Here is a 22,410-nt window from a genome sequence, read left to right on the forward strand (position 1 = left end):
AGCAGGTGTCGGAGGTGTACCACCAAAGCAAGTCCAAGAACACTGAAGCTCCGGTCAGACTTGTCCAAATGTTGTCCAACCTCTGGATTCTAAGCAAAAACTCAAACCAAACCAAACCAAATTTTTTGTTAAAGAGAAAGGGAAAATGGAAGAAACTGCATGCGCCGATTGCCAATCACTGCTCACAACGCGGGGGCTGAAGCCGTATGTGGCAGGCTGAAGCTGTGGGCCAGTCGGAATGGGTGTGCTGGCTCTGGGAAATTGCCAGGTCTGGGTGTCTGTCCCTTTGGTCTAAATAAAAGCTGGCTCAAATCACTGAATTAAAAGGAAACGGTTCTAGGAATGGTGTAAGCTGCTGCTGCTGGGTGGAGGGGAAGAGCAGGGAGTGGGCCTGGGCCCTATCCCAAAGGATATGACAGACTCTGGTGACCCCTTATGAAAGGCCTCACACTCCCTGGGGAGCAGAAAGGGTTTGTGATAGGGTTTTAGTTGGGGCGGGGGGTAGGGGAGGAGGGGGGAGAGAGAACTGGGATTGACATGTATTCTTGTTTCTAATTCAAATAAAAAATTGGAAAAAAATCTTTTCTAAAGAGGGTTGGAAAAAATTCTTGTGTCTAACTTTGCTTTTAATTTTTGTAATATTTTTTACTCTCACTTTTTGTGGCAGTTTTGCATCATGCATGCACTAGTAAGTGTTCTCTAGAGGAACAGAATGGATAACATGAATCTATCTGTCATCTATCATCTATCTAGAAAGGGGATTTATTAGAATGACTTACAGGCTGTGGTCCAGTTAGTGCAACAATGGCTGTTCACCAACAGAGGAATCCAGTAGTTGCCTGTCCCTGAGACTGGATTTCTCAGCTGGTCTTCCGTATACACTGCTATCCCAAAGAATTTAGGTTCTAATGCCATTGAAGGAATGAACTTACTAGTGAGGGTAAGAGCAAGCAGCCAAAGAGAGCAAGCTTCCTTCTTCCATGTTCATTATATAGGCTGCCAGCAGAAGGTATGGCCCAGATAAAACTGTATCTTCCTAGCTCAGAAGACCCAGATTAAAAGTGGGATTTCCCGTTTCTAAAGGTTTAATTAAGAAAAAAATGTCTCATAGGTGTACCCAACCTCCTGGGTTTTAGTTAGCTCCAAATGTAGTCAAGTTGACAACCAAGAATAGCCACCACAATGCACCTAATCAGTCACTCAGTTCTTTCTCCCCTATCATTTGTGACTAGAAATTAAACTCAAGATTACAGCTCTGATTAGTGTCAGCAAAAGTGACAGGCAGTCTTTTGAAGTACACATTTTATTTTAAATGTGTCGCTACTGTAATCTGATTGGATTTTAAGAAACTGGGTCTGTTTTTTTTTAGATGTTACAAACCAAATGATGTATCTAGGATTTGCTTCAAAATCCTAATGGTGGAGGTGTGGATAAGATATGGATGAGGTAGTTTCCACAAACCAACCTTATAGTTGGTCTGTAACACCGTTAATGGGCACTAGAGTGGTTAATGTAGTTAATGGACATATACATTTTCTATGGATGTGTTTGTGTTCATGTGTGTGCAGGGAGATGTGTTTGTCTTGGTGAATGTTTATGTACATGTGGAGATAAGAAACAACACCAGGTGTTTTTCCTCCAGGGCTGTTCACCATTTTTCTCTCATTGGCCCGAGTCTCGCCAAGGAGGCTATATTGGCTTGCCATGGCACCTCAGAGTGGCCTGTTCCCTACTGGGATTACAAGCATACACTATTATGTTTGGCTTTTGTTTATGTGGATTCTGAAGACTGAACTCAGGTCCTTATGCTTTCTTTTTTATATAAAATGAGGCTTTATTGATTCTTTGGGAATTTCATCATGTGCCCCAATCCTGCTCACCTCTCAGTCCCCCCATATCCGTCCCTCACCCCCACAGTGTGTCCCACAAAAAAAACCCAGAAAAATAATTAACTAAAAACAAAACAAACTAAAAAAAAAAAAATACCCTGCCCCTTCACCTTCCCTGTCTCTCCAACATCTATTTATCCATCCTAATGGCAATGGGAGCTGCAGTGGTCACACAGTTTACCCCATTGTCCAAACACCTCATCCATAAATGTTCATTGCAATGAGTCATTGGTCTTGTTCAAAGCCTCTTGCCTCTGGCACACCATCGTCACCAGACCCTCACCAAAACTCCTCTCAGATACCTGAGTCATGGAGATCCTGCAGCTATCATTCAGCAGGACCAGTCACATGACCTGTTCTAGCAGGTCATAGATGAGGTAGACATTAAGGTGGGCCAACCCAGGGCCCAGAATGTGGTCCTGGGTGGTAGCTATGCTGGCCAGTCCAGACTACTGGGACTGCCCTTCACCCCACCCCACCCCCAGAATGGAAGAGCCAGTTCTCCCACATTCCCATGACATTGGGGCCAGCTCTCCCACATTGGTGATAAGGGGTGGGCCCATCTCTCCTGAATGGTGGAGGACAGCTCTCATGATAGCCTTGACCAGCTCTCCTGCTGCAATGCCCAGTGAGGGGAAGGGCAAGCTATGCCATGGCCACTGAAGTATGAGGCCCGCTCAGTAGAGACCTCAGATTTCAACATGCACGGCTCCTATGGCTCTATAGATACCAACACAGATCCCAGTTGCAACAGGACCACGGACCTAAAGATGGCCTTTGGCAACAGCCTAGGCCTTGACATCACCCTGGTCCTGGGTGGCAAGAAGGTCACCCTCATCAGTCTGTTCCTTACCTCCTTCATTTCTTCAGTCTGCCTCTTTCCACAGCACATGAACTGCTCTGTTTCTCTTTCTCTCCTATTTCTCCACCATATATTTGCTCATTATAATGACATGGTGTCAGGCCAGCATGCACTGTGAAGACCTAGGCCAAGTGGCCAGGCCTCCTGTTTTCAAAGAAAGTATTTTACTGACTGGGATCTCTCTCTCTCTCTCTCTCTCTCTCTCTCTCTCTCTCTCTCTCTCTCTCTCTCTGACTTAAAATATCCATTTGGGTATGGTGTCCGTTATCAGTTCATTGCCTCTCTGCCTCACACCCACCCTTCTCACCTTCTCTTCCTTGGGATGCCAAAGCTTGACCCTTGCCAACTGGCTCAGTTTTACGCTTTGACAAATTTCCTAGTTACAACATCCAGTATTTTAGTAGTTAGTCCTGTCAGTTAACAATTAGTCAAAGAAAGGGCCATATTTTCTTGACTACAAGGAAGTATAAACACACTATTGCTGAGAGGAAGTGAAATTATTATATGAAGTGGCTTTCTAACTTCTACTCTATTGTCCATATTTTTTCATTATGGTAACAATTCAATTATGTCAAATATATATATATATATATATATATATATATATATATATAAGAGAGAGAGAGAGAGAGAGAGAGAGAGAGAGAGCATGGTGGCTCATACCTTAATCCCAGTACTCTGTAGGCCAAGGCAAATGATTTCCACGAGTTCCAGGGCAGCTTAGGCTATATAAAAAGTTCCAGGTTACCCTGTGTTGTAGAAGAAGACCCTGTCTCAAGAAAAAAAAAAAAACAAAAAACTGCACAATGGTGTGAACACAGGTAGTTCACACCTGTGCTGAAGCTGGAGGATCAAAGTCAGTCCAGACTACATCGGAGTTTCAGGCCAACACACAGGGGTTGTAGGGCAAGGCCTTGCCACCTGCCCCCCCAAATAGCCTACATACTTCCAACACTAGTACCATATATGGACTGTGCATGTTTCACCTGTGACCTTTTGCCACTGCAGGAGTTGCTGTGAGCTCAGTTAAATACCCACTGTGACATACATGTACCTTACTTTACTAAGTCCCAGAGCAAGCACCACACCATTGGGCACAGGCATTGAATGATGCTAGAAATGTTTTACTTTTCTGGCATAACTTTTCTTGTATTTATGAAATAGATGGACAAGGCAGTATTTCATATTTGACAGGCTTCTTGAAATCAATGCCTTCTGGTATCAATAAGATACCAGGTTATTATGTCAAAAATATACCATTTCTTTAAAACCAGAATGAAATCTGTCTTAGATGAGAATAGGTTTTACACAATATGGGACTTTCTAGACTACTGGATTTTTAACAATACTTGGATATCAATCCTGTTTACAATTTTCCTGGGAGTTGCTTTTGAGATAATCCTCATAAGAACTTGTGAATTATTTAAGAAGAAGCTTAAGCTATGGAAAAATAGCGGTTTGTATTCTCAGAGGGTAAGAAATGATTGACCATTCTCTCCTATTTTTCTAAAGCACACTTAATAATTTTTTAAAAATTAACTTTGATAGTTGGGCTATTTCTCTAACATTTTGATATTCTCCCTTGAAGCAGGATGAAGATGTTTTCCCCAAAGGAGAGATACTTGGTAAATATCACACAATTTCATCTTTTTGGTTTTTGTTTCTTTGTTTGCTTTAGTTTTTTTTTTCTTTTTTGAGACAGGGTTTCTCTGTGTACTCTTGGTCTTAGCTGTCCTGGAACTGGCTTTGTATATCATATTGAGTACAAACTCATAGATTTGCCTGCCTCTGCCTAACAAGTGAAGGCATGAGCCAGGACTGCCCAGTTTATGACTTCATCTTTTAATATTAAATTTACTTAGTCTGAGTTTCTTCCACTGATACTGTAACTTTTTGTTCCCATGTAGCTATAGAGTGCTGGTCCATTTCCAAAACATCTTCAGCAGAAAGGTAGGTGAGATGAAACAATACAACTTGTTTATAATCTATTCAAACTTGCATCTATGTCTGAATTCCAGGGATACATCTTCCTAAAGGTACACTAAACGGTAATTCACCCCAATGTTTTTTTTTTTTAAGTAGTTGCCTTATTCCAAGCTATGATAAGGGCTTTTCATATATTTGTAACGATAACTCTTCCCACCTGCCTGCCTGAGTTCCGCCACCATGTTAGGGCCCCCAAATAACACACAGAGTTATATTATTTACAGTGCTGCTGACCAATGACTAGGATTTCTCATTTGCTAGCTCTGTCCTAAGTGTCAACCATAACCATTAATCTATATATTTTATGAAGACTTATCTCATCAAGGACACTGATGGCATGTGTCCTCTCTTCATGGGATCACATGGCAACTCTTGTCTTTACTACATTTCCCAGAATCCTCCTCGACTTCTAGCCCCACCTATCTTGCTTTCCTATTGGCCAACAGTGCTTTACTTATCAACCAATAAGACAAGCATATACACAGAAGGACTGCCCCCATCATATATTGGTTAGATTATCCTTTAAAGTACACAAAGCTTACAGAGGTTAATTTGGCTTCTTATGGTAAAATATCCCCACTACTCACAAAGAAATAGTAACCACCATTTCTTCCTTCCTTTTTTTTTTTTTTTTTTGGTTTTTCGAGACAGGGTTTCTCTGTTGTAGCTTTGGAGCCTATCCTGGCACTCTCTCTGGAGACCAGGCTGGTCTCGAACTCACAGAGATCTGCCTGCCTCTGCCTCCCAAGTGCTGGGATTAAAGGTGTGTGCCACCAACGCCCGGCTTGTAACCACCATTTCTTATAATTCACTTGGTAAAATAATTCACCATCTACTGTGAACCAACAGTGAAGTGGGTGCTGTAAAACTCAGAGGCGCTCTGAAATTCAGAATGTGACTCAGAATCTGTCAGCTCACAAGTAATTCTTCTGTGGTTTAGACACCAACATCACCATTACTCTTTGTTGCTATCTTAGTTGTTTTAACTAAAAATCATCCAGTGATTATTAAACATCTTTGCAGCAGGCACTGTTTGATGCTAGGATACAAACACTTGAGCTAGTTTCTGATCTCAGACATGTAATGTAGCTAAAGGATAAAACTGCCCAGTATGCAAACATTTAGGAGATGTCTAAATCAGCCTAGGGCTGTGAGAATGGTTCCATGAAGGGTACATGAGAGCTGGGGTTTCAATTTTTAAAATTACATCTATGTATTTATTTGTTTGTTTGCATGGTTTATGGTGGGGACACATGGGGAGGGCAGAGGACACCTTTCAGGACTGGGTTTTCTCCTCTCAACACATTGGTCTTGGGGATTTAACTCGGGTCATCAGGCCTGGAGGCAAGCAGCTTTGCAAGCTGAACCATTCATGGAACCTGGAGCTGGATTTTAAAGAACAAATGTAAACTGGCCTGAAAACATAGCTTAGAATATCATAAAGGCACTCCAGGACAAATACAAAGATAAGGAAATAAGAAACTGCAAGCTGTGTGAAAGAAATAGCAATGATTTCAGAATTGTGGAAAAGTTAATGGGGACAAGTAGTGGGAGATGGTCATGAAGAGGTGGGACCACAGAGAGAATAACATATCAGGTTCCAAAGCTTGGATTAAACTCTGAGCAAAACCACTGTCGATGTTTAGGGAAAGGAGTGTTTAGGAGCTTCAAGATGGCCCAGTGGGTGGATAAAGCTCTTGCCCACAGAAGACTGGGGTTCAGATCCCTAGCCCCCACAAGTATACTAATGGAGTGTGATTTCCACCTGTAATCCTAAGCACTCAAGAGGTTAGGACATCAGATAGCTAGCACCTGGCTAACTAGGTTACCCCAAGACACCCTTCCACAAAACAGAAGACAGAGAGGGAAGGAGAAAGACACCTGAGCTCAACTTCTGGCCTCCATATGTATGTATGATAATGTGTTTGCACACCTGAATACACACATAGGACTACACACATGTGAATGTGCATATACATACAGCCATGCATACCACACACTGTAAACAGAAGTTTCTCTGTCCTGTCCCATCCCATAGTCACTTCCAAAATAATCACTCTGAGGCTTATATTAATTATCCATGCATTGTCCCAAGGCTCATAGCCTTTACCTCTATTTCATTTTGTATGTCTGACTCCTGCATCTGGCTGATGACTCCTCTGACTCTGCTCTTCTTCATCCCATTATTCTCAGTTTGGCTTTCCCAACTAATTTTATTCTATTCTGCTATTGGCCAGTCAGCTTGATTCAGAGGGACATATATTCACACAGTGACACAAGGATTATTTCACAGCAGCACACAAACTGTTTTTCTCTGAGATCACTCATTTCTTTGTGCAGAATGAACCTGAAGATTGATAGTCTCATTTCTTACATATTTCAAATGTACGAAAATTGGAAGTCTAGTTGCTTTGTTATTCCATTGGTCCTAGGAACTTTAGTCATAAGATAGGTGCCTCAAGAAACAGAAACAGTGTGTTGAGGTTCTAGGTTAGTAGAATCCTTGTCAAGAGTAGCTGGCAGTGGGATTGCCATTGCAAACTGGAGAAACATCATAGTGTTTTCAGACACCCATGGGATTGTCTGAGACACTACCACTTTCAGTACAAGAGGTGCACTGTCTCCAAAGCTTACCAGAGGATTGACAGGAAAGAGGAAATCTTAAAAAATGAGGACAAGGATTATCAGTTTTCCCCTCTGTGTGCTATTATTCCCTCCTTCCTGCATAGGCAGGAGCTAATCCTTGGGTGGCCTTTAAGGAAAGATGCAGCAGTCACCTCTAATCTAAAGTTTTGCTTCCCATGGTTTCAGGTTGTTGAGACCAGCTACAGTTGGAAGTATTCAATAGAAAATTCTATAAATAAATCATGACATTTAAATTCCATGCCATTCTGAGGAGCATGATGAAATATGCTGTGGTGTTTTGAATAAGAATGTCCCCCCCATAGGCTCAGACTTTTGAATGTTTGGTTCCCCATTTTTAGACTGTTTAGGAAGGATTAGAAGGTCTGTCCTTATTGGAAGAAGTGTGTCAGTGGGGATGGGCTTTGAGGTTTGAAAGCCCAACACCAACAGTCTCTCTCTGCCAATAACCTGTGGATGAGATGTAAACTCTCAGTTACTGCTCCAGTGCTGTTCTTAGGTGCCTGCTGCCATGTTCTCACTATTGCCATGTTCTCACTATCTCTGAAACTGTTGGTTTGGTTATGGTAGCACCTAGGAGAGACGCCAATCTGCTGTGTCTCTTTCTTCAGCATATACATCTGTATTAAAACATAATTTAGTGGCCATCTTTGTTTCAGATTGGCTGCTTCATATTGCTGTATTTGTATTCACATTGAATAAATACATCTTTATTTTTAAAAGAGATAATCTTTATTTTACTTACCTGTGGATTCAAAGAATGTCAGTATTGATGCTGGCAATTCAGACATCAAAAGAGAACCTGCCAAGTGCTTTAAATGAAAAGTGAAAATAAGATAGGACTTTTGAGACAAAAACTACATACCTTTCATTGTAGTGTGATATAATATTCTATTATTTGTTGGTTTTGATTGTTTACCTGACATAAATTAAACTTTAGGGAACTCAGTAGTAGAGTGCTTGCCCTTGTCTAGTATGTTCTAGTCCTTGGATTTAATCCCTAGCAGCGCAAAAAGTAGTTTATAATTTAATAATTAAGCATTTTTGTGAATAAGAAGAAAAACAATAGTGTAAACAGCATTTGGTGATATGTACAGATTCAAGCATTGGCAGGGACTGGGAATGGACCCCTGAGAATGGAAGCACTGTAACTGAGAACGGTGGTAGGCAGCGGTTTTGCAGGAACAGGCTTAAAGAGGATATGCTCCAGTGGACACATACTGCACTGAAAATTCATTGTTTGGGGTTCACAAAGGTCGATCTTTAGTTAATTAGCTAATGAATTATTTTTTGTTTGAGACAGAGTCTTGCTGTGTAACCCAGACTGGGTTTCAACTCCAGACACTCCTGATTTAGCCTCCTGAGGTATAAGCTTCCACACCTTGCTAAGGCTCCACTTTCTATCATAGTTCTGCATTTTGTTGGTTGGCCTGGTGTTAGACAATTAGCTTTAGGACATTGGTCTAATAGAGTTATGGTTACTAGCAAGTCTAAAATTTGTAGTGTAAGTCTATGGATTAATATGGCAAAATTTCTTCTTGCTGTGAAGTTACTCTTTTGCTGTTTATGCCTAAGACTGATTAGATGACTCCTCCCACATTAGGGAGAACAGACTCAATTATAATTTACTAGTTCATATGTTAATCTCCTCCCTAAAAATCCCCTAACAGAAATACCCATTATAATTTTGGACCATGTACTGGGCACCACGGCTCAGCTAAGTTGACATATAAATTAACCCCAATACTAAGGTAATGCTGCTGATGGTGGTCTGAGTCCTTGTTTGACAGAGTAGTCATCCACATAGAAGAAAACTGCAATATCTTTGCTATACATTCATCAATACAAATCATTACTCTGACCCACAAGTCCACTGACAAGTACTTCACCACAAATGTAGGGTTTTCTCCTCCTCACAAATAGCTGGCAAGTTTAAGTATAGAAAACTACACTTGGTTTAATGGGATATTATTCTTCTGTTGTATCTACAAAATTTCCATAAGACTGTTTTACATAAAAAAATTTATATAAGGAATAGAAATATATTCTTTATAAAAGGATATAATCTTCACTCTTTGGCTCATTGCTGTTAAAAACAATTTTAGAGAGACTGATAAATTACCTTACTCTCTTAAGTAAATGTTTTACTTCACTTTGTCAACTGATTGGTCTACTAAGGGAAATGATGAGGTGATGACTTTCTTGGCGATATGGATGGTAGTTTCACCTTTATCTTTGTTTGTAAACAGAGCTGTTTTCATCTATGATCCTTTTTCCTTAAGTCTAGAGTGAGACCCTATAATATGCTTACTCTAAGTTACGACTCACACTTTCTGTTTTCTTATCTCCAGAGTGGAAGCATTTTCAGAAAGAGTAACAACCAGTCCTCCATGTGAGGAGAAGGGAAATAACATCAGAAAGGAAACCATTTCATCCAATGAATATGAATATCAAGGAAGCCATTTTTGTGAAACTCACTCATCTTCAGGTGGGACCAGAAAATCCTTTTCAATGATTCATTCAAAAGTAAAGAACATTTTCATGAGATCCTTTTACAGAAAAGATCCACAAAGTAAATATCAAACAAAATCATTTTCCTCCAGTAATTTATTTTCAATAATGAAAACCAACAGGAAAAAAAACACACTTCCTGTCAGTTTTCCAAGCACTTTTACATTTACAAGAGCTGAGGATCTCAATGTGACACCATGCCCTCCTGTCCATTTATTACTTTCTCTTGACCAAATTAAACATTTGGAAGAAAATGTGAGAAGGAAGATTCCTGTGAACCCTAAAGCTTTGTCAGGGAGGGAAGCTGATTGTCTGCACCCAAGATCTCAGGAGTCATTGATCCATTATCAACATCCTAAGGAAGAATTTCTTCCTGCTGAAGCACTAGATACTTTCCCGGACCAAAGTGCTATGCAGAATCAGTTGATTCGTGAAGAACAGTTTACTAGCCAAACCCAACAATGTATTCACAACCAAGAGTCAGTCATCAGCCAGCCTGGTTTCATTCAGCCTCTAGATGTTATGAGACAGCCATTTTCTAGTAGCACACAAGACTCCTTCCAGTCCCAACAAATAGACCATAAAGATAAAAGCCAACATTTCAACCACATCCCATGTATTGATGAAACAGAAGATTTAACCAAGGGCTTAGAGTCTGATGAACATTTCAGTGAGACCCAATGTTCTGTCTATTTTAATGACCAAAACAAGAGTAACCATTTGGTTACAGGACAAAATAGTGTTTTCCAGAATACTGATTTTCTATCTTTAAGATCAAATTCATTGGCTGAAGATTTTCCACAACAAAACGTAATACCAGGCCAACAACCAGTGGCTTCATTGGAATCAAACCAGCATTGTGCACACAGTTCAATGTCTCTTTCACTTAACATTAAAAGGCAGAGAAACAAGAGAGAAATACCAGATAATGAAAGAAAACTCAATCTTAAAGTTCCACATCCCAAAGCAAAGAAAACCTCCCATTCACAGGTATTGCCAATCATAGTCTGTCATACTTCAGAAAATAAGATAACGTTCAGATGCAAGAAGAAGAAGAACATAGTACATCAAAGAAAAACCATGCCGGATATAGCACTGCATCTTATTTCTGTCTCTAAGCTTATCACTCCCCATGTTAAAAAGTATTTCTTAAAATGTCTAGTGGCCGTTATTCCAGACTTAATAACATGTGAGCGTTTTCTGCAGGCACAAAATAAGTCACTAGATACAGAGAAAATCAATTCTACAAGGGCAGACAAACATACAGACAGAGACGAGGCTGCAGGTCCCATGCACCCACCTTCAATGCCAGAGAAATCGTCAGCTAGTGAGTGTTTAATTGAAACAACAGAACATAGGGTCCCATTTTGTGAAAAGCCCACACAAACACTGGATGGTCATATTACAGAAGACAAAGAAGACTTGAACAAGGACTTATGTGCAGTTGCCACAAGACCTTTTAAAGTCAGAAAAATAGCATCAGGACCAAAAAATGTACTCAGTGTCAAGCACAAATTTAAAGTGAAAAAACCTGCATTTTCCCTGAGGCTTTCTGTAACTGCACATAACACTCTGAATAGGAGAAAAGTGGGAGACAGATTTGAAATCAATAGTAAACAAATGCTGCATGATGTAATATTGGCACCTGGGTTTCTAAATGTTCAGCCTCAGAGGTCTAGCATTCAAAATAATAAAACTGATATCAAGATAACACCCCCAAAAACCCATGTTGAAAGGAAAGAAAAGAATTTAGATTCCCTTGATAAAGAAAGGAAAGCTGTAGATGCTCCAGAAGTTCAGTTGTGCTGTGATGTGAAAGTGCTGCCAGAGACAGTGGCTCCCGTTCGGAGCTTCCGATTTGACGCATGCCCAGTCAAATCTGAGACTAAGATGGAGAAAGAAATGTTTCAAGCAGTATCTCTCACTGAAGCAGTTACGGAGTCAGTTGACTCACCGAGAATGGATTCATTTTGTGTTGCAAATACAAAAACCAGTGCAGCTACACAGACAGAGCTCCAATATTGTGCAGAATTAGCATTGGATCCTCTAACGTCAGGAAAATTACTGGCGAAAGACTCTCTGAGACAACCAAGTAATGTCCCAAATGATGGAAATGATACAAGGGAAATTAGTTGTGGTTTTAATCAAAACACTTTTCCATGCTCTGTAAATTACTGCATGCCTGTTTTGATTCATTCTAAAAAGAAAGAGCAAATAAGATTCACAAATATGAGTACAGCGAGGTTCAAGTATATGAATAAGGTGAAACCAATGGCTTCAAAAACATTCAATATCACAGGCAACAAAAAGAAGTCAAAATTGGACCTCAAGATCAAATTAAAAAGGGTAGACCAAGCTAAGGCATTTTTACCTGAATGTCAAAACACTATTTGCTTATCCAACCATGGAGATTTGCAGGAGGTCTTTTGTCATGCTCAACTAAAGCAAGGAGGACTAGCAAGCCAAATACGTGTTGATTGTGTACCTGAAAGTAGTGAGTTCTACAACAGAGAGAAAAACTTTAAAGAAGAAAAACAAAACCCTTTTGTACAGGCAGCTTCACAGCATGGCCAACATAGGTGGGCTGATGCAGATCAAAGGAAGGAAACTCTCACAGATGAGCCAGAGCCATCGCCTATCTCTTTAAGTCAAGAACAACCTGCTAACAATCAGGGTGTAAAGTACCAAAAAGATTCCCTGAAAAGTACTTCGGAGACCAGCCTACAAATGGCCCCCATCCAAGCTGAAGGATTACAGACAACGACCAGAACAGAAAGTGGCATAAACGTCCCCATGGTTCCTAAAATTTTATCTCCTAAAGCAGGAACCTCTTCACCTGGTGAATTTACAAAGATGACAGATGATGATTTAGAATCCTATGAGAACTCTGAACATGAATTAGAATTGTATCCTGCAGAAAAGGATTCAGAGACATCAACAGGTCTGCAGGTGGCATTCCTGCAGTCTTCTGATTCTGTTACAAGATCCTCTGTTCTTAGACCTAAAGGGAAGAGAAAAGTACTAAGATCAAAGAGGCACACAACAGCGAGACAGAGACATAGAACTATGCCGGAAATAAAACCATCAGTTCCACAGTCAGTTGGCTGCAGGTATAGCAAAAAACAAAACTGCAAAGAAATGAAATATTCCTGGATAATTTCCGAAGAGAAATGTTACAAGATGGGTAACATAGTAGGTGCCTGTTTGGACTTCATTTACTCCACTGTATATATTTTGTCCAACAAAAAAAATAGAAGTTCAAAACCATGGATAGATGAACAGAGAATAAGAAGACTAAGTCATAGGGAACGAATACGAGAGAAATCACCAAATGGAAGAAACACACACTTTCTGGGTTCTGCTGATTTGAGTAGTTCCTCTAGCATGAAGAACTATGAAGAAGAAGTGGAAGAGGAACCAGAAGATATCCTGATCTCAGAAAATAGCCCCAGCCTTACATGTGCTACATATCAAGAAAAAGACCATGACCAAGAAGGGAGAACAATTGCTCAGGTACAAGCACAAACACTTACAGAAGTTATTTCCTGTTCTACCCCATGCCCCATCCCAGATGAACTTCAACTAGAAAAGCTAGAGGACTGTTTCAATGTTTCCCCTCTAACATTTGAGGAAGATAAGGACAATGCACTATCTAAAGGAGAGTGCGATCTATCTGATGAAAGACGACACAAGGAACAGGCTGCTGACAGTGAAAGGGAGCCGAAGGAACTATCAGCCTCATATGCTAATCCAAACCATAGTGGAGAAATAAAATGTGACTCAACCATAATGGAAGGCACGGATCCAGAGGGAAAAAATGCAGATGAAATATCCTATTTGACAGATGTTGCACTGGATATTAATATGAGCAGCAAGATAGAAACAGAAGAATCCACATCAAGCAAAAAAACACCCTGTTCTGTACCAAGGAAGCCAGAGATACTGCTTCATGAAGGGAAGTTTACTTCAGATGACATCAAAGAAATTGATCTTCAATCTAAAGAAGAAAGGGAGAATGATGATGACACATTATTAGAGTCATTCCCACAGGATAGCCAACATTTTGTATTTTGTTCACATCAAAGCAGGGATCCTATCTCTCATGAATTAAGAAAAGAAGGAGGGAAGAACATTCTGTTCACTGTGGAACAGGAAATTCCACAGCCAAGTCAGTCAGCAGGTCTAACCCAAAAAGAGTATGCCATGTGTATGTCAAGTTCAAAGGGTCCTCCCATACAATCTCAAACTGATGAAGTTAACCCTGATAGAACAAAATACGGCATCTCTGATGATGGAACTCATGAACAGAAACTGAACAGTTGGGATAGATTGGAAAGAGAAGGGCTTAAAAATGACCTACAAGCAACTATCACAGAGTCTTTGAATCTCTCAACCCCTCAGGCACTAAGATCTGAAAGGAAAATCAAAGTATCTATACGGAAAGCCTTACAAGGTAAAATGTGTTCAATTGGTATAACTATGAAAGGAAGGAAAACAGCTGTTTCAAAGGTATTAACTATATCACAGTGTGGTCATAGAAAAAATCTACTTCCAAAAACCTTGAAGCCCCAGATTTCTGAATTTATACATTCTGCTGTCTTATCTGATAGTTTTAATATAAAAGTATTGAAAGATCCAACAGCAGAGAAAAATAAAAGATTATTAACCCAGGAATTGGCAGCAACAATGTTAGAGTCTTTGGATTTCTCCACACCTACATCAAAAGAGAAAGAGAATTTAAAACTCATGGACAAGGGAAATGAAATGAGTAACAATTATCTATCCGTCAAAACAAGGAAGGCAGAAATCTCCCAGACACTTACTACTGCAGGATGTGGAACACCAAAACAAGGTAAACTCATGGCAGATTTGTCCCTAAATACCACCTTCTCTCCTATGCCTGTGTCTCTTGATCTGAACACATGTGGTGGAATACAAGATAGGGATATGATGTGGACAATGAGATTTAGTACTGACCAGTCAGAACATGAAGAGAGAGCTTGGTGCACAGACTACATGGATGAGGATACAACCTCAAATAGCACCAAAGATGTAAAAGGTCAAGGTGGTGAAGAGGGCCCATCGATTTCCAGTCCTCAGAATATGACAGAGCCTAATTCTGTGCAATCTGGTTTACAACTGATTAATTCAGCAACTTATCCAGAGTTAGAGAGAACGCTATACGATGGGCAAGCAGAGCCAGTCAATGTGAATGACCTACAATGTAGCATGGTGGATGTAACGTCAAACACACTTTCCTTACATTCTCTTGCTTATTCTGAAGTGGACACAAGGATACATGAAGAACAAGCTATGCAAATAACCCAATCGAGTCATCAACCAAAGCTCCAAAGACCATCAGATACAGAAGAAATCTGTGCAAATTCTAACCTTGAACCTATCTTGAACAACGGAAAATGTTCCATAGAATATACATCCCAGAAAGAAGAGAGTACAACAACAGAAAAAACCATGCATTTGAAAGAAAAACCATCAGTTTTACAGAAAATTCAGTTAGATATCACAGAACCAGGGCAAGAGCTACAAAAAATTAAAGATGAACTTAATGTGGATGAAACCAGTACCAGCATGTGGGTATCCTCTCCTTGTTTGAAATCAGATACAAGGATAGAAGAGGCAGATGGTATAACTGAAGTAACACTGCACTTTCTTACAGAATTATCACTCCAGACATCATCAGCTATACTGGATGAAGTAAGAAAAGAGTGTGCCAAGGGTCATACCACTAGTGCCACACTAAAACAAGAGGAACATGTGCTACAGAAAACAGAGCATGAAGTAAAAATATTTGGGGAGAAAGTCACAATGCATACAGAAGATAAGGACTGCACAGGAAATAAAACACTCTCCCAAGATTTATTCTCAAGTTCTAAGGATCAAGGGGAAATAGATCCACAAAATGAAGAACAAGAAAGAGTGGATGGAAAGGATGAAAAAGAACAGACTTATAATAATGATGGTAAAGACCAAGAGAAAATGGATCTAAATTACACAAAACAGGGGAAATGCAGTCAAGATGATAGGGAGGAAAAGGAAAAGAACCCAGAGGGTAAAGAGCAGAGGGAAACAATTGGAGATGGTCAGAAACACGAGGAAGGCTGTCTAGAAAATGGAGAGCAAGAGACATGGAATCACAAATGTGACACTCAAGGGGAAGTAAACCCCAACAGTATAGAGCCAGGGAAAGCAGACCAACAAAGGGAAAGCAAAGAGAAAGTAGCTCCTGAGTATCTTCCATCTCAGTCTTCTCATAAACTGATGTCTATTAGAACAGAAGGAGAAGAACAGACGCAAGGAACCATGAAATCAGCTAATTTACAACTACAGCAACAGAAATTGCTTGAAACAGGAAAAACTAAACAAACAGAATCAGCTGAGGATGATGATAAGTCAAATGTAAAAATAGGGAAGCAGTGTGAGTCACAGACATGGATGGATGGAGGAAAAAATGTGCATAGAAAAGATGTAATGCCCTCCAAAGACACAAGTTCCAATACAAATCAGTTACCACTTTCACATGTACCCAGGACCACTGGGCATTATGGCACAAATACAACAGATGAACAGACAAATGTAAATGAAAACTTGGGACATGTGCAGGAAAGAAACTGTGAACTAGGTGAGGGTTTGACCTTGGCATCTTTACCTCACAGTAAGTTAGATATAAGAATAAAAGTCAAGAAAGAAACATGTATAGAAACAGGATCCTTTTCTCCATACTCACAGAGCATGGAACCTTCAGACGCAGAAACATCAAGCTTTACAGCATCCTCTTTGAATAACATCATAAATGATTCAAAAAGATCAAGATACATGTCATATAAAGAAGAGAATAGAGTGAAGACTTTTGAGAGAGGCACTGTGCATCACAAGGCTGAATGTGTGAACATAAATAAATCACCGCTTTCATATGTACCCGAAATAAAGAGACCAAAACTGCATCTTAAAGAGAAAAGTAAGAAGAAGCAAGAAGGCAGGAAGGCAAAAGGTATGCTCCTGAGAGAAGCTCGTCCTGTCATCACTTCTTCAAACGCCTCTACTTTAGACAAAAGCAAGGAAGTTGAAACAGAAGTAAGGCAAAGGCACTTGCCACACTCTATGCCACAAGAATCATTACCTGAAGGGCAAGTAGCATCTACAAAGTCCATTTCTAACCATGCAAAGAGAAGAAAACTGCATCTATCAGCAACTGATGTTTTGACAAGGCCCAGTGACCTAGGTTTAAAGGCAAAGATATCTGCAACTTATCATGGATTGAATGTCAAGGAGAATAGTATTCCCAGGAAGAGGAGGACTTCCTGGAGGAGCAGTAAAGAAAAAACAGGACAGAAACAGGGAAAAACCAGAGAATCTATAGTTTTTACAACAAAGATTGATAGTTCCACGCCTTCTGTTCCTCACCATGGATTGCTTCCTTTACAGGAAGATTTTCTTGTGGCATCATGTACAGGGGAACTCACACATTCAGGTTCAAATGAAAGCATTACCCTACCTAATGCAATAAGTAAAGCCAATATACAAGAGTTATATGATGAGGCAAAGGTCAGAGTAATAGTTAAAGACAGCAAAGATAGAATGCATTTGAGAGCAAGAATATCCCCAACTGCACATTTTAATGACAGCATGCCACCTTTTGATATTAGAGAGCAAAGGGAAAAACCTGAGCACACCAAAGGTGATCCAACAATGATTGTTCTAAATGAAACTGCTTCCTTGCCTTTTCTGTCTTTCCAAAAGTCAGACACTAGAGTGAGTAAAGAGGAAAATATACTAGGAGAAACAGAAATTTCTTTTCTACCACCAAAGTCAGAGTCAGACAAAAGAGCATGCATGGGATCATCAGGTTATGGACTAAGCAACAGAAAAGAATCAACACATAAAAATGAGAAGAATAGACTCATAAAAGATGTGAAAGACAAAGAGTTCACCAAATCAATGGACCAAAGTGTAAAGAAATTACCATGGTCACATACACTCAGAATCAAAGAGTTGCAGGGGAAAGCCCAGGTAGAAACACTTGTGGATCTGGCAAACACAATTTTATCATTGTCCATCTCACAATTGCAACTCAATACATATTTAGGTGCACAGATAACTGGGGGAGAAGTTTACAGTGAGATAAAATCACTGAAAGAACACGTGCCACAAAAAGAAAAGGAAGATAAAAAAAGGCATGTGAACGTAAAGAGTAAAATGCATGCCAAGGACATAAATTGCAAGACAAATAAATCACCTGATTTACCTATGAAGAATTTGAGTGACCTTCACTGGAAAACTAGAGAGCCACGGGGAAAAGTTGAACAAGATATAAGTGAGCCACGTGTAACATTAACTAAGAAGTTGACTAAGACATCCACTGCTACATCTCCCCAGCCTATCCTTATTGGGAATCCTGGAATCATGGAAGAATGTACACCAGTGTTAACAAGATCCTCTGCTTCCTTTGGATACTTCCAGAAATCATCAGATTCTGAAAGAGGCATTTACATACAGCCAACTACTGGAGATACTTCAGTTAGTCTACAAATTGAAAAACAACATATGTCAGGGGAAAAGGAAGAACCTGGAATGCAAATAGCAAAGATCATAACTCACAAATATCAAGAAACAAGGGTTCAGGAACTTCAAGATGAACAAGGCTTAGTTCTGACTAAATCCTCTTATTTGTTATCAGATCTGCTCCATTCCAAATTGTATGAGAAAATAGAATTCAATGACACAAAACTAATACTTAGAAATTCTGCTTCGCAGAAACTATCAACTAAAGGAAAACCATTACCTAGAGAGGCCATTGTTGACGATACCACAAAAGGTGTTCAAAAACAACATCTACCTCAGAGAGAAGAGACATACAGAAAAGAAATAATAGACAGGCAATGCACAGATGTAACTTTAAAATCACAGAATTCACTTTTCTCCCAGAAACTCCACAGAACAGAACCTATGCATACTAACTCACCTAAACCAAAGGAACAAGACAATAAAAGTGAACCTCGAGTTTTAAGAAAAATGTACAATTCTAAACCTCCACCCGACATCACCTTATGTAAAGCTGTACAAGTAGATGAAGGAAGGTCAGAAAGTGCACCATTTTACCCATTCCCACAAATGTTTCCAGCATTTTCAGATGCAGAGAAGATGGCAGACACAGAGGCCAGGTGTGGGTATGTCAGAAAAGAAAAACCATGTACAAAGCAGGTAGAAAAAACAGTAGACTTGACAGTTGGTGTGCAATGCCAAAGGACAAAGGTCCCACCAATTTCGAATCTCCTTAATGCAAAGGAATTTGTCCTGAATATGAAGCTTCTGGAGAAAAAAGCACAGAAAGACAAAAGTGAACTGGCTGTGGTTGCATCACGGACTTTCCTGTCCATGTCATCACCAGCTTCTAGGACTTCACTGGGCAAAACACAGAAAGACACAGCAAGAGTTACAGGACACACTTGCCCACAGGGAAATGTCCAGGAAGCAGCAGATATCCAGGAAAGAGCAAACAGAGAGTCAGCTGAAGATGACAGTAACTGTATTGTTAAGACAACAGAACACAATATGCTACAGAGACAAGCCACGCCGCAGGAGTCAAAGTCAGTGACCACTGTCTATCAAAAAAGTGGTCTTCCACAAGTTGACTTGGCATGTGAGTCAGACTCTCCAGATCTTAACATCGATCTCACAAGATTAGATATGATTAAAAGGGAAAAAATGCTGAACATCAAAGGGCAAAAATGTCAGCCAGAAAAATGTGAAAAAGAACCTTCAACTAAAATTGGAAATTGCAAGGAGGAAAATGAAATCAAAGATAATTTAAGTCACAAAACAAGTCCTAAGTTTCCAGTTTCTCCACCAAAGAAATCACTCAAGGAGACACTGACCACAAGTGGAACCCTTGTATGTTCAAAGGGGCCAATGACAGAGAGAGGACAGGAGACTGGCTCAGATAGGTCTATTAAGCCAAAGAAAGTTAAACAGAGTAATGCTACAGTAAGTGAAATGTTACCTCCAGAAAAGACATTTCAAAATAAGGAAGAACAAAATGTTGACATGAAAAAGCAAGCCATTCCTCACTCCAAGAGTGGACAGCAGATAAAGGCAAAGTCCTTCCCCCCTCTTAATGTTCGAGTTCAGAACAAATATCAGAGGATACCTTTACTAACAGACGTGGATGAGAAAACTGCAGTGAATATCAGCCCACCAATGCAGTCAGGGGCACACATGAGTATTACAGAGTTTAACCCCACAAGAAGGAAAGAAGATTCACCATCAATAGTTCTAGAACAAGAACAATGTGATCTAGAATTGCCTCATAAATCCCATGATTCTTTACTGAATTCTGAACCCAGGAACTTATGTTTACAAACAATACAAGGGGATGTTTCAGGGAGTAAGGACTTAAATATCATACATATCCCTGAAATGAATACCACTGGGCAAGAAGAAATAAGAAAAGATACTCTAACATCCCCAGAGTGCACATTTGAAGATCAGACATCAGAGATGGTGAACATATCCTTACAGAAGTGTGACTCTCACCTCCAAAGGGCTATTTCAGAAGATTACAGTTGCAGGGTTTATATGAAAGTTATAAAAATGAATTTCAGGTCTCCAAGAGGTGATAATACACATGCTAACTTAAAAATCGATTACCAAAGACGTTTTCCTTCTCCCAGCTGTGTAAAGACACCAACATTGAATGTTTCAAATAGCAGCAAGGTCATGACAGCACCAAAGGGCATTGAAAAGCAAGAAACTTGGAGTAATCAAATACAGTCAGGGGCACACATGAGTACTACAGAGTTCAATGCCACAAGAAGGAAAGAAGACCCACCATCAATAGTTCCATTGAGTCACATTCTCTACAAGTTCTCAAAGAAAGAAAAGGCTGATCTTCTTGTGCACTTATGTACAAAATCACTGGAGATACAAGCAACAGGCCTTCCCAGAATAGTAGCACAATCTTATGTAATGGCCAATGCCCAGGATAAATCAAAACCCTTATTTAAGTGTATCCATTCTGCCACCAAAGACCCAAAACGAACAAACAGAGTTTTAGTACTTTTTGATGAAAGATCTTTTTGTGAAATTGACTATGATTTGCAATGCAAATACCTCCGCTCTATCCCTAGACCTTCTGTCACTGTGGTCTCTAAGCCAAATGTACTTCCCAAACACACTTCTAAGTTAAGAATGGGTTCAGGTTCAGAATGTAAAAAAGAGGAAGAGTGTGAAAAAAGTAATATTCGCTCCTTTGACAAAGAACTTTTACAACATGTTCCTTTCCAAAAGAAAAATCTACAACAAAGCTCATCACTCACTAGAAAATTCCAAGAGCCAGCCAATGTACCTGTCCTTTATTCTGGTCTACAAGGCACAAAACAGAAAGATATGACAATTCTTTCAGATTTAAAATTACAGATGGCATCGGAACAGGATAAACAATGTCACGTTTGGTTTCAAGAAACCAGTTCATACAAGAAGCATTCTGTTGCAAGAACTCGGAAAAATATTTCTGATGTAGCTGATTCATATTCATCTTGGATTTCTGATGGCTGTACCAATGATGTACCTCTAAATACTGAGACTTCAACTGACTTGGCAGAATATCCAGTTTCTGAGGAAAGTAACAGTGAGGAATGTGTGTTTATAGAAACCAATTTTTACTTAACTCAAGATTCACAAAAGTTAGTGTTTGAGGTACCTAAAGGCATTCCATTGGCAGATACTCACAAAGTGGATGAACCAACGGTTTTGAAACCATTTTACTGTGGAGATCCCAATGATTATCATACTAAGACACATAGAAAACATACCTCCCCCATGGCACCGTCTTGCTATCAGTCTCAAAATACTAGCAAATATAAGATAAACTCCAAAATGCAGTCTCCTGACTGGTTATCTCATAGCTCATCCAATACTGTGGAAATAGAATCTACAAAATCTTGCATAACATGGAATAAAGACTGGTCCTCGACAACATGGAGCACAACAAGCTACTCTTTAACCTCCTCAACAACTGAATCAAATATTAAATTGAATCTTGCAAAAAAACATGGGAAGTCTTACATGTACCCACAAGTCAAAGAAAGAAGGATAGCTAAATCTGATTTATGGAGAAAGTCCAATGTCCAGCAGAGTTCAAATTATAGTCACTCACACAGTGGAGAGAAACACCCAAGGAGGAAGAGACTATATCATTATGAACCCAAAGATCCAAATCCACAAACTAATCAGATGCCAGAGCCCAATGCTCATTGGCAGAATGTCAAATTCTATTCAGAAAGAAGAGAAAATCAGCCCTTTCTTTATGCCTGTATGCCAGCAGATTCAATGGATGTTATCCCCCAAACCATTCGCTGGGTTATTCCACGAAAAATCTTACAGCAAAGAAACTTCAAAGTTCCTCGAGTGGCACATATTTCAAAATCTTGGAATCTATTGAGTTCATCCAAAAAGCTGTTGGGATCACTTGCATGGGCCTTTAATAGAATCCGTTATCATTGA

General features: G+C 39.7%; 1 protein-coding gene across 1 annotated transcript; it reads left to right on the forward strand.

Annotated features, from left to right (window-relative positions):
• The first annotated feature begins 2,536 nt into the window (after positions 1 to 2,536).
• LOC118237895 lies at positions 2,537 to 22,410 on the forward strand. The gene is made up of 6 exons (XM_035438830.1): positions 2,537 to 2,729; positions 4,043 to 4,224; positions 4,340 to 4,376; positions 4,659 to 4,701; positions 9,732 to 20,665; positions 20,732 to 22,410. Exons 1-6 carry the CDS (start codon positions 2,537 to 2,539, stop codon positions 22,408 to 22,410), a joined length of 13,068 nt encoding a protein of 4,355 aa, XP_035294721.1.

This window comes from Cricetulus griseus, chromosome 2 (assembly GCF_003668045.3).
Source record: "Cricetulus griseus strain 17A/GY chromosome 2, alternate assembly CriGri-PICRH-1.0, whole genome shotgun sequence".
Lineage (NCBI taxonomy): Eukaryota > Metazoa > Chordata > Mammalia > Rodentia > Cricetidae > Cricetulus > Cricetulus griseus.